This window comes from Durio zibethinus, chromosome 11 (genome assembly GCF_047325235.1).
Source record: "Durio zibethinus cultivar Kanyao isolate XHJ-2024 chromosome 11, ASM4732523v1, whole genome shotgun sequence".
Taxonomy (NCBI): Eukaryota; Viridiplantae; Streptophyta; class Magnoliopsida; order Malvales; family Malvaceae; genus Durio; species Durio zibethinus.
The window spans coordinates 5,706,728-5,719,611 of record NC_143172.1 but is presented as its reverse complement, the minus strand read 5'-3'; the positions used below and the strand labels follow the sequence as shown (position 1 = coordinate 5,719,611).

Below are 12,884 nucleotides of genomic sequence, written 5' to 3'. Positions count from 1 at the left end.
TCAGTTGTGCTGATCACTAGCCACAATTTGTATAGATGGTGTCAAAACCAATAGCGGCAACATCTAATCTCATTTACCAAAAAAGAAAAAAAGAAACTTGAGTCATTATTTGATTAAGAAGAAATACGAAGCAAAGATCCTAATTTGACTTAAAAAAACCCTGCTTCCTGCATAATAAGCTAGAGTCATTACTTGAGAAACCGAGGGAAGTGGCGTATAAAGAGCCACCGGCAGAAATGTTGAGATAACAGTAATTTGGGTGGGCATTTTTCCTTTGTCACTACTCAAGGCAATGACTCCATAAATTGACAGGAAATTCACGACAATGAACCCTGTTGACAACATCTGCAAACCAAGGCCTTCCTTATCAATGCTGCCAGTGCCACCCAAAAATTGTGTCTGTCCCCATACGAATGAGAATAAGTTGATTATTGCCTCCGTAGTTAATGGCACAAACAAGCGGATGGGACTCCAAACTCAAAAATGCCTTGCCCATTACTCGTGCTTTGTTCATTATCAAGCACCTTGCTTGTTAGGCTAAAACCATGTGTGGAAATGCCTAGCGACTTGGACAAGTACTCAAGTGAACCAAACAATTAACAGGTCAGTCCCCTTATCATCCTCATCCTTTGAGCATTCCACCACCTTTGGACAGTGCCGCTCGCTAGGTCAAAAATCAAGGAAATCTTGCCCATAAGCTCCAAGGAAAAGAAAAACATACAAGAAAAACCATGCTTCTGATATCTGCAACACATTTTTCATTTTTTATTCTATAAATATACTGAATGGTGAATGTAATTCATCAATGTTTGTACCTTTGGGAAGATGGTAACTTTGTTGAGTGCCAGCTGGGAAAGGAAAGAATAGAAGGTGACTGGAATGCACCAAATGGGCCATAATGCACAGTGAGATAACTTAAGCCCATTCAAAGGCCCATAGAATGAGAACCGAAGATTTGAGTGTTATATTTGGAAAAGGTCACTTCAAGAAAGCCGATGCACCCTCTCTTGCATTCACCAAGACCAAGCATATAAAAAAGGGTGATTAGTACATCTCCTAAAAATGCAGCACTCTCAGGGTGGCATAATAAGCTCTTCGATCCTTCGCACTAAAGCCGATGTCCTGTGTAAAAGTCCTTTACCAAAGATCCATATCTAAACCCATTCTGCAGTACACTACAAAAAAAAAAAAAACCTCTTAACGTACATATTAAGGCAATAATTTTAAGCTTTGTATTCTGGAGAGTGACTGATGACTTTATCTAGAGCCCCATTCGGTTTGGTTCTCATAGTCGCAGCCTGCTGCATGGCGTGCCAACGACAAAATTTCTTTAGATTTAATGGGCTGATCTGCTAAATGGACTGGGTTTAGTTCAGAGATTTCAAGTGGCAAAAAGTTGATGGGCCTCCGAAGAAAGCCCGTGAGCGAAAGAAACAGCCTGATCCCACATAACTTGGGTCCTTTATTCCATAAAATCCATAGCATTGATTTGCAAGAGACGTTTATACTCGGAAGCATAGATCTCATTTTTGTCGAGGCCATGAAAACGTTGGGGAAATTGAATGTATCCTAATTTTGATTGATTTTCAGGGTCTGATAGATAACATAGCGCATGAAGAGGTGTTTGGGGATCATTTGAGTACATGTCACAATCTTTGGGTTAATATTATTGGCGCATTGATTATAACAGCTGACACACGTGCCTTTAATTTCGAAAATTTAAAGATTAATTGGAAAATTACAAAGCATGGTAAAAGTGATTCAAGCTAATGACAATCGCATGCCAGATTTTTAATTCTAATAATCAGATTTAACCTACTCATAGTCTTTAGATTTGAGAACAAGTGAAAGTCTTTAGATTTGTGAGCATATATACCAGAACATTGAGAGCTCCCCCTTTAAAGTGGTGGGGTGAAGTCTTGCATTTCTGTCCGGAGACATGGATGAGATTTGGCAAGAAATTGCCTGAAAGGTCTTTGTCTTTGCTCCTAACTAAGATAACCTGCTTGTATATAGTTCATGCCCCATTAGTAAATTGAGTGTGTGAAACATGGTAGTAGACTACTAGCGGCAATAGGGCTTGTTTTATGCCCTGAACAATTGAATTTATGGTTGATCATTGGACTGACATTTGAGCTTGAAAAATGTTGAATGCAAGCAAACCTGAATGACAGTGGGGTAATCTATGCGAGTAAACCCGTTGGTCCATTTATCAAACGCCTGGCGTTGTTGATGGTCTGTAATGTATTCATTACCAATTTCACCTTTATCAACAATATGTTTTACCTTCACTTTTATATTATCGTACATCATCTGCAATGAGATTTTAACATCACCCAAATATTTGTAAAGGCTTAATATGTATAAACTAAATTATTTTTCACCATTTGTTATTTATAGAAAAAAAATGATATTTGAATTTTACTTTCGTTAAGTACTTTACCTCATTAACTAATAGTATTAATGATAACCTGATAGGTATTGATAAATAAAAATGCATCATCTGTCATGATTTTATTCGCTGTTTTTTGTCAGACATCAATTTTATTAATAATATGCTAATGGGTAGTCCTAAGATTGGATGGAAAGACATTGGTGTCCATTATATTTCGGTTGGCTCGAGGAATATATATCATCTATATATAAAAGTGTAAACTTTGAAAGTGTTAAAAGTAATTGATATCAATATTTTTATAAAATTTTAAATTAATATATTTATTCTTAAATATATAATTTTTATTAATTAATTTAAATTTAATTTAAATAAACTAAAATTAAAAATAGAGTTTATGTAAAATTAAATTATTTGAAGTTTTAAAATTTTAATTCAAAAAATATTAAAATTGATTGACTAAAATATCTTTAGTAAATTTTTTTATAAATTTTAATTTAAATGAAATTTCTTTTTTATTATTAGACTTTTTTTATAAGTAAACTAAAAAAGTATTAAAATGATTGATTAAAACTACCTTCATAAAATTTTAATTTAAAAAAATGTTAAATTTATAAATTTTAATTTAAATGATTTTTTTATTATTAGACTTCTTTTTTATAATTAGAATGATTTTTCATATTAAATAAAAATACAAATAAAATAAGATCAAAGCTTAGTGTGCATAGAAATAGAACAATTATATGAAGTTTGTTTTTTTAGTTGTAAAAGCAATTGTATGTGTAGTTTATATTAATAAATAAATTCACGAAAGATAATCATAATTAATTCATTGAAACATTTTTTTTTCTATCTTTTACCTTTCAATTTTTTGTTTTAATAGATTTGTTAACTATATATTTATGTTAATGATTCTATTATTTATATGTTTTATGAATTGATAATTTAGTTTGATTATTGATAATACAATTAAATCTTTTTAATTCCTTGAAATAATTATTTAATATATTATTTTTATACTTTAGTTTGACCTCTATAATTAATTTTTTTGTATTTTTTTCTTTTAAAATTTTATAATTATTATTCTCATAAATAAAAATTAATGTCAAATTAAATACAAATTAATTGAACACCCTTCATCAATAATTAGTACTATGTGATTTATTAAATACTTTAATTGGACTTTTCACTTGTTGAATTAAATGATTTAGGTGGTGATAGAGTTACCAATAGTTTAAGATTGAGTCCCATCAAATTATTATAAGAATTATTTACCTTGATTGAAATAATAATTGATTAAATTTTCTTTTAACTTTTATCTTAATGTATATTTATATGATTAATTTATATCTCAATATTATTTAATTTTTCGCAATTGTATTAAATTGTTTGCTTTTTTTGGTCATCTAGGTGATTGAATGACCAAACGATCTAAGGTGCGACAAAATTCACTGTAACTATATTTTGAATATATTTATGCCAAAGTTATGTTCATTAATGAAAATTCATATTGTTAATGCTAAAAATGAAATCATCATAAATTATATAAGTATTACACAACAAATTTGTTATTCTGAAAATTGAAATTTTCTTGAGAAAATATGACAAGTGTCAAGATTAGGAATTTGTTTAATTTCATTTTAAGTTTTAAAATTATGTATTTTAATATTTTTATAATAAAATTTAAGTATAATAAAAATTTTCAAATAAAAGAAAATTTAAGTTTTCAATTGGTAGAATATATAATTACATTCAATTGATGGAATAACCATTGAAAGATTATCCTAAGCAAAAAAATGAGATGAAAGATTGATTGGCTATGCATAGTTCTATATTTTCCATATGACAAAAAAATTTAGTGTTATATGATGTTTCAATAAAAAAAAATACAAATATATAATGATTTTAAAGTTTTTTATGATTAATGTGAAACTCTTTTATTAAGAAAAATATTGTATGTTCCTTCATTTTCTTCTTTATATCAGTTGAAGAAAGTTTACTGTTATATCAAAATTTTTAAGGTTGTCTCATTAGACAATATTTGTTCAAAAGAATTGAAATTCATCAAATTAATTATTACTATTATATTTAATATAAAAATATTAATATAAATTATAATTCAATCAAATTTAAGAATGATTTACGAGATTAATTAGGAAAATTCATTTTATAAATCTTTATTTAATTATGTATTTAGTCTTTCGATTATTCTAAATTTTAACTTTTATAATTTTGAGTTGGAATTTAGACTTATAACCAACGACCAATTAGATTAAGTCAAGTTTTATTATCTATTTCTATATATAGTGTACTAAATTATTCACCTATGTATCTGAACAATTTGACTGAATAATTGGTGCATACTTCTCTTTGTTTAAAAAACTAAATTCAAATCATTCTAAATCCAAAGAAAAAAAAAGTATATTCGATTACTTATACTTACAATTTCACTTTAGAAATACTCTTAAAATTAATTAATTCAACCACAAAGATAATACAAATAAGACATTGAAGATAAAGGAAAAAAGTTTAAGTAAGGAACTTTTAAATTATTATAGAAGATGAATAAGAAATATTAAATTCTAATTGGGTTAGTATTTTAATTCAAATTTTAGTTATATTCAATCATTTCAAGTTTTAAATGACTACTAAATTGTTGACTTTTTAAAAGTATTTGAAATCGAATCAAGTTAGTTCATTTTTATAATTTTGTATATTATATTATTTTTAATTAAATTAAAATTTAAAATAAATAAAAATTTTATTTATACTCAATTTGAGTTTTAAATTATTTCAAGTTTGAGTTGATTAATTTATGTTATTTTAACTATACTTTTATGACATTAATAATAAATTTTAAAATAGGATGAGAATGCAATAGAATAAAAATTTAAGTGTAAATTAAAGTAATTGAGATACTACCGATAATTCTAAAACAAAATTTGTATGCCCAAGTTTTACAAAAATTAAAAGATATATCTTCTTTTGAGGATTTTGATATTCGTATTGTAGAAATGTTAATTTAGATCAATAAATTTATAATCGTTCATTTATTGATCAAGTTACTACTATATGGATTAAAGAAAATAATTCAAACAGTTTATTTAAAAGGGATATCATAATTCATACTAATTTAGGAAGACCACATAGAATTGAATAGTATTTAGGTTATTATGATCCCTTACAATATTTTTTACTTTTTTTATATAGAGAAGTTGATTGGTATTAAAATATAAAAAAGCTCTTAGAAAAAAAAATTAAAAAAATCTTTTTGAATGATGGTACTAAAAATGAAATAACAATTAAAAATATATAATCTTTTCATTTAATAATAGAAATTTTTTATAGAAGATATGTAAGTAATTATTGAGAATTTAATATTTTTTAAAATTATTACCTGCTAAATTTTGATAAATTTTATTTAGTGAATTTGTTCTTATCACTTTTATCATAATATATAATAAAATTTTTATCCAAAATTATACACTTAAAGATAGAAATATAGGATAAAGTTTATTACATTCCTTAGTGACTGAATACTTAAAAATTTTCAATTTTTTGTATGCGATTGTCCTTTGCTAACAAGTATGAAAATACAAATACTAGTACTTCAATCAAGTTATTAATAAAGCTTATCTTTGTACATACTATTTTACCTTGAACTAAAAAATTTGAAGAATATCTTAGAAATTTTAACTTAATATATATTGTATATATTTATTTAATTTAGTTTTAATACTTGCATTAGTATAAAAAGTTATGATTTTAACATATTATTATGTGTTAAACTACGGATAATAAATTAAAATAATTTACTCATACTTTTCAAGTTATTTACACTTAAACTTTTTATTACTTTCTTTCTCTACATACAAATTACCACATCTAGTATACATTGTGGTCACTTTCTTTTTGGATATACACAAATCAATAATAACATAATAGTAGTAGATAATTAATAATTTAATTTTTAATAATTAAAAATATAAATGTAATTAGTATAACGTAGTAGTAATTATCGAAACATAGTAATAAATTTATAATAACTTAATAATAAATAAATAATAAATTAGTAATTAATGATTAATAATTTTTTAGTAAATCAATAATAATATAATAAATACATAATATTTTAATAACAACAATTATAATATAGTCGTAAATGCATAATAATATAATACTAAATTAAGGGCAACTTAACAAAAAATAAGTGATAACTTAGTTGTTAATTATTGACAACTTAATAATAAATGAATGATAACTTAATAATAAATTATTGATAATTTAGTAGTAAATTAGTTTCAACTTAATAGTAATTAATTGATATTAATAAATTATAAATAATTTATTAGTAAATCAATAATAATTTAATTGTAAATAATTGATAATTTAGTAATTAATCATTGAAAATTTAAAAGTATATCAATATAATTTAGTAATAAATCATTGATAATTTAATAGTTAATTAATAATAATTTAATAGTAAATTATGAATAATTTAATATAAATCAGTAACAATTTGATAGTGAATCGTAGATAATTTAGCGATAAATCAATGATAATTTCATAGTAAATAATAAAAAATTAAGCAGTAAATCAATAATAACATAATAATAAATATATAATAATATAATAATAAATCATTAATGATTTATTAGTAAATTGAAAAGTTAGCAGTAAATCACTAATAACTAATAATAAAATATCAAAAATTTAATTGTAAATCAATGATAATTTAGTAATAAATTAATTAATCGTTGATAACTTTTAGTAAATCATCAAAAAATTTGTAGTAAATCGGTTATAAATTTATAATAAATCATCAATAACTTAGTGATCAACAACAATTTAATAGAAATCATTCATAATTTAATGGTAAATCATTCATAACTTAATGATAAATTATTCATAAATTAATAGTAAATTATTGATAATTTAATAATAAAACATTGATAACTTAGTAGTAAATTACTAATAATCTAATTGTTTAACTTTTTTGTATTCAAAGTTGTTAGAGATTAAACGTTAGTTATTAGCAGAAACGAAGTTTAAACTTTTATTTTGGGGATAGGATAAACCCACCATAATCCTATTCAATAAAAAAATTAATAAAAAATTTTAAATTTGAATAAAACAATAATATTATTATATAAAAGAAAATTATCTCATATATTATTAGTGGTCTTTTTAAATTTCATGTTTTATAATTGTAAATGCATAACAATATATTAGTAAATTAATAATAGGTTAATAAAAAAAAATGATAACTTAATAGTTAATCATTAATAATAATAAATCAATGATAATTTAATAGTAAATTAGTGATAACTTAATAGAAAATCAGTTTTAATCTAATAGTAATTAATTGATAAACTTCATAGTAAAGCATGAATAACTTAGTAATAAATCAATGATAATTTAATAGTTAATTATTGAAACTTAAAAGTAAATTAATATAACTTAGTAATAGTAAATTATTGATAACTTAACAATTAATAAGTGATAACCTAATAATAAATCATGAAAATTGAATATAAATTAGTGATAACTTGGAAATAAATCATAGTTAAATTAGTAATAAATCTGTGACGATTGTATAGTAAATAATAAAAAACTAAGTAGTAAATCAATGATAATATAATAGTAAATGCATAATAGTATAATAGTAAATAATTGATAATTTATATGTAAATTATTGATAATTTAGTAGTAAATCAATAATAAAATAGTTGCAAATCAGTGTTAATTTAATTGTAAATCAATTATAATTTTATAGTAAATTAGTTAATCATTGATAATTTTGTAGTAAATTATCAATAAATTAATAATAAATTAGTTATAACTTTATAATAAAACACCAATAATTTAATAATAAATCATCAATAATTTATTAGTAAATAATTCATAACTTAATAGTAAATTATTCATAAATTAGTAGTACTTCAATACTAATTTAGTAGTATATAATAGATAACTTAGTAGTAATTTAATAAAATAGTACTAAATCAATGATAACTTAATTATCAATTATTGATAAATTTTTTATATTTAAAGTGATCAAGAATTGAACCTTGATTACTAATAAAAATTAAGCTACAAATTTTATCTTGAGAAGTTATGATAAATTTACTATGAATCTATTCAATAAAAAGACTTAGTAAAAAAAATTATAAATTTGAATGAAATAATAATGTTATTATATAAAAAAAATTATCTTATATTAGAACTTAATAGTAAAAGAAAATTATTTTATCTTATCTTTGGAACTATTGCTTTCTTGCTAGAAGTTCAATATTAAATATATGATGGCATAAACTTTATCAATAATTACAAAAAATATATTATAAGTTATTAAAAATTTACTAAAATTACATCAAAAAGTTATCAAAATTTTATTAAACATTATCAAGACTATATCAATGATTACCACAATTATATCATAAGTTACCAAACTAAAATCAAATGTTACCAAAATTTGTATCAAAAGTTATCGAAATTAAAATTATATCAAAAGTTATCAAATTTTACTAAAAGTATAAAAAATATATATTAAATTATTAGTATTCATCATTATTTTTAAAAGTATATAAGGAGTTATCAATTTTACCTATATTATACCAAAACAAAAATTAAATTGTTAGTTTTTAAAATTATTATTGTCATAACATCCAAAGAAATTATTTATGGATTTGAATTTTTAGAGATAAGAATTATATGTGCGTCACACATGTACCTAAAACCAATATATATATGTATGTATGTATATATGTATAAAAAAGATAATAGTTTGGGGTAGGAAAAAAGATTGCAAGTGTTAATGTTTGAATTTTAAACATGTTGAATGTTATCTCTTAAAAATAAATGCATAAATCAACTTAATTAAATTTCGTGTTCAATAAAATCATATAATTAATTATTCTATTGTTTTGTAATTCAGCTTCTACATAAAAAATAATTGGTTTGTGCCTTGTAGCTTATACCAATCATCAGTCTTAATCAAACTATCTAATCCAAAATCAATCTATCTTGAATTCGTTAAATTAGAACAGGGCCTATGAGTTTTATTCTAACTGCTAAGATACTAACTTGATATTCAACCATAATGATATGCATATATATATATATATATATATATATATATCCCATCAACTGTTCTGTAACCAATCTCTGATCTAGAGCAACATATGAAATCCAAGTTCTTTAGGTCACAATTACTACTGAAACTATAAAAGCAAACGAATTCACAAAGCATTAGCAGATGAGATAATGAACACCAGCAGTAATGTGACTAAGACAGTATATTTCATCAAAAGCACCAACAATAGGAGATTGAATTCCGGAAGAAGTATTGTCCACATGTACTATCTATTAAAAAGCACAAAATGCAAATCTTCAAAACTAAATAAACTTTTATCAGCAATTCAGATTAGTTCTATCAGTTGGTTTCCAATTTCACCGTGAGATAAAAGCAATGATTGGATATGAAAATGGGGACAATTTCTTAAAATAAGGACTTCCAATAACAAAGTGAACATTTCTTCACTAAAATCATTTACTTATGTTTTTCAAGTTATTTCATTGTCAAAGACGTGGAATGATACCAAATAGAAAGGAAAATAGTAGAAGATTCAATGATTAATTTCTCCACTCTATAATGAATAATTCTTCTCTCAAAAGAGTGGTCCAAATCCGAAACTCCTTTTGACAAAGATATACAAGAATATATTCATAAACCTAAGTGTACATTTCTAATCGAAAGGAAAATCCAAAGCGTCAATTCAGCACCAAGAAGAGGATATTATGGGTCGTTTCTCTCTTTTTATCATGTCATCTCCTTGACAGAGAGATTCCTTTCAGAGAAAATGAACGGGTGGCGACTAATGCTTCTGCTGCTCAAGAACAAATTGACTAAATTGAAATAAAATTAGATATTCAACTTGGAAAATTCCATGCCACTGCTCAACTAATAAGATATATAGAATTTATTCTGTGTTTGATTGCAATCAAAAGACGATTCTCTTCTTATTTTAAAATACTTTCTGGTTAATTTATACACGCAACAAAAGGAATCCCATCCACCATGCCTATATATACTTAGTTCCACTGCAGTAAAATTATCAAGCAATAACAAGTTAACAGAGTCCAAGAGAATTCTAGAGAATTTGCAGTTATGGCCTCACTGCAATGCCACAAAACCACCGACAAGGGCTTGAATCAAGGATATTATGGTGGCAGCTCAATGGGCCAGAACGCTAACTGGGGATGCGTGGTGACTAAGAAGGAGAACAAATACCAAGGACCCCAGAATGGCTATGCAATGGATTACAGCGAAAGTGAATGTTATGGCCAAAACTACTACCCTACCCACGGCATGAACAAATCTCAGGCAGTTTATGGAATGGCTGAAACCTGGAATGAGAATGGCCAATCTTACGGCAGCCACAAGTCCCAAAATGGAAATGCAATGTCCATGACCCAAGTTCATTGTCGTGAGAATGGCTTCGGCTGCCATTCAAGCAATAGAATTGCCCATATGCAAGCATATGGCTCTAACCCCGTATGTCACGAAGGCCGTGGTTATGGCTGTGGGGGCCCAAACTCTGGATACCAGAAAAGTAGTGACGGAATGGGCCTAGGTTTCAGCAATCACACATATTATGAAATAACTGAAGCTTACGGCTATGACGAAACCAACGGCTGTGGCAAGTACACAAACAATGGACTGGCGCATAGCCAAGCGCACCACAGCGGCAAACACTCTGGACATGGAAACGGGTTCATCAAGACCCAAGCTTGCAGCCCTGGCAAAAACATGAGCTATGAAATAACAGAAACTAAGACGCGTGAATATAGCGAAACGCACCGTTCCAATGAGTCACACTACTACGGCGGAGCCCATGGATACCGCGCTGACAAGGGCAACCGCTCGGTCAAGGGTCTGCTAAGAAAGATAAAGGATGGCATTTCGGGTGACAGCAGCTGCAGTGACACTGAGAGTGACAACGATGACATTGATTGCGGGAGGAGGAAGGTAATGGTCTTGTTTTCCTTGAACGTAAAACCGAAGTATTAACCTTCATTGTTCTTCAGCTGATCTCATTTTCCTTCTTTTCCTTTTCCTTCTTTTACTTGCAAAGTTGGGTGAACATGACAGCTAAAAGTAGCTTTTGCATTTAAAAGCAGCTAATGTCCCAAAAAAACAAATGATTCTTTAGTTTAAAAGGTCGATTTTGCAAGATAAAACTTAATGAAATTTGTAAAGTTATTTTTTTAAAATAATTTAATAAAAACTTTTATAAAAACCCGAAAATGATAGATTAATAAAAGTTAATATGAAAATTAAAAATATGTAAAAAATTATTAAAAATATTATTTATAATTTAAATTTAATCGATATTTATTTAATGATAAAAATTATATTAATATTTTTGGTAAAAATATTTATTTAAAAATATATCAAAATTTATTAAAAATTTTATCAAATTTTATATACTTAATTTATGTAATAAAATATTTCAATCTATCGATTTTTATTTTTTATTTTAATTATTTTTAGTGAAAAACTTTCATGAATTTCATATAAATTTTTCTATTTTATAACACAAATAAAAAAACTATTTTATTTTTTCAAAAAAAGTACTTTTGGATAAAATAAATCACTATATTACTTTATATTTTCGATATTTTATTATTTTTTTATATATTTTTAAAAATATTTCAATTATTCAAAATATTTTTTTTACAATAATATTAAACACTTAAAATTTTTAATCACATTTTTTATCATATTTTTTAAATATATTTTTTAGATTCAAATTTACTTCAACCGCAACAATAATACAAAACTAACCCTTAAATATAAAACTTATGATTTATATTTGACTTACAGGTCTGGATGAGCAAAGCTTTATGATTAATTCTTTACGTAAACATGGTGGAGATGTTGGCGAGATAAAAGCCATACAATATATATAAAATAAAAATGCCATGTAAGAAACAAGGGAATAAAGATTCCCCCATATGATGTTTCCATGTAATGTAATATGATTACTTATCATGAATTAATGATAAAACCTCTAGCTCTGGTTGAGTTGGGTTGTTCTTGCTTTGTTAATTCCACTTTACAATAGTTAATCAGAATTAGTTATAGAAAAAGAATCGCTCAATAGCGATTCAACCATAGGCCCCGGTAATTGGGTCGACTCTTTTCCGGAAAAGCAAGAAATTTCACCAATTCAAGTTAAAAAATGAGATTGCTTCTTCGGTAATACTTGAATAAAATTGATTCAAAATATTATGATTCAAGATAAATTCGTTGGGAAATGGATAAGATTTACTCCAACATTTAGAAATTAGTTAATATGTATTATATTAATATTTATTATTAAGTATATTAATTAAATTAAAGTAAATTTTATTTATTAATTAATTGTTAATTATATATGTATTCTATTATGTATGATTTACATTTTTTTTATACCTTATTTTTATA

At 25.2% G+C, this 12,884-nt stretch overlaps 1 protein-coding gene and 1 pseudogene across 1 annotated transcript; one reads left to right on the top strand and one right to left on the bottom strand.

The window, feature by feature from the left end:
* LOC111290110 (cellulose synthase-like protein G3) lies at positions 1 to 9,493 on the bottom strand (annotated as a pseudogene).
* Positions 9,494 to 10,310: 817 nt separating this feature from the next.
* On the top strand, positions 10,311 to 12,506 carry LOC149516010 (uncharacterized). Its single transcript, XM_089768780.1, has 2 exons — positions 10,311 to 11,423; positions 12,282 to 12,506. The coding sequence occupies exons 1-2, from the start codon at positions 10,563 to 10,565 to the stop codon at positions 12,303 to 12,305; spliced, it is 885 nt and encodes a 294-aa protein (XP_089624906.1). The 5' UTR covers positions 10,311 to 10,562; the 3' UTR covers positions 12,306 to 12,506.
* The last annotated feature ends 378 nt before the right edge of the window (positions 12,507 to 12,884 follow it).

What these genes read in the sequence shown, in the direction of transcription:
- LOC149516010 (XM_089768780.1), top strand. Translation starts at nt 10,563, where the DNA reads ATGGCCTCACTGCAATGCCACAAAACCACCGACAAGGGCTTGAATCAA. An exon ending in TTGATTGCGGGAGGAGGAAG is followed by an intron (nt 11,424 to 12,281) that starts GTAATGGTCTTG and finishes TTTGACTTACAG; the next exon opens with GTCTGGATGAGCAAAGCTTT.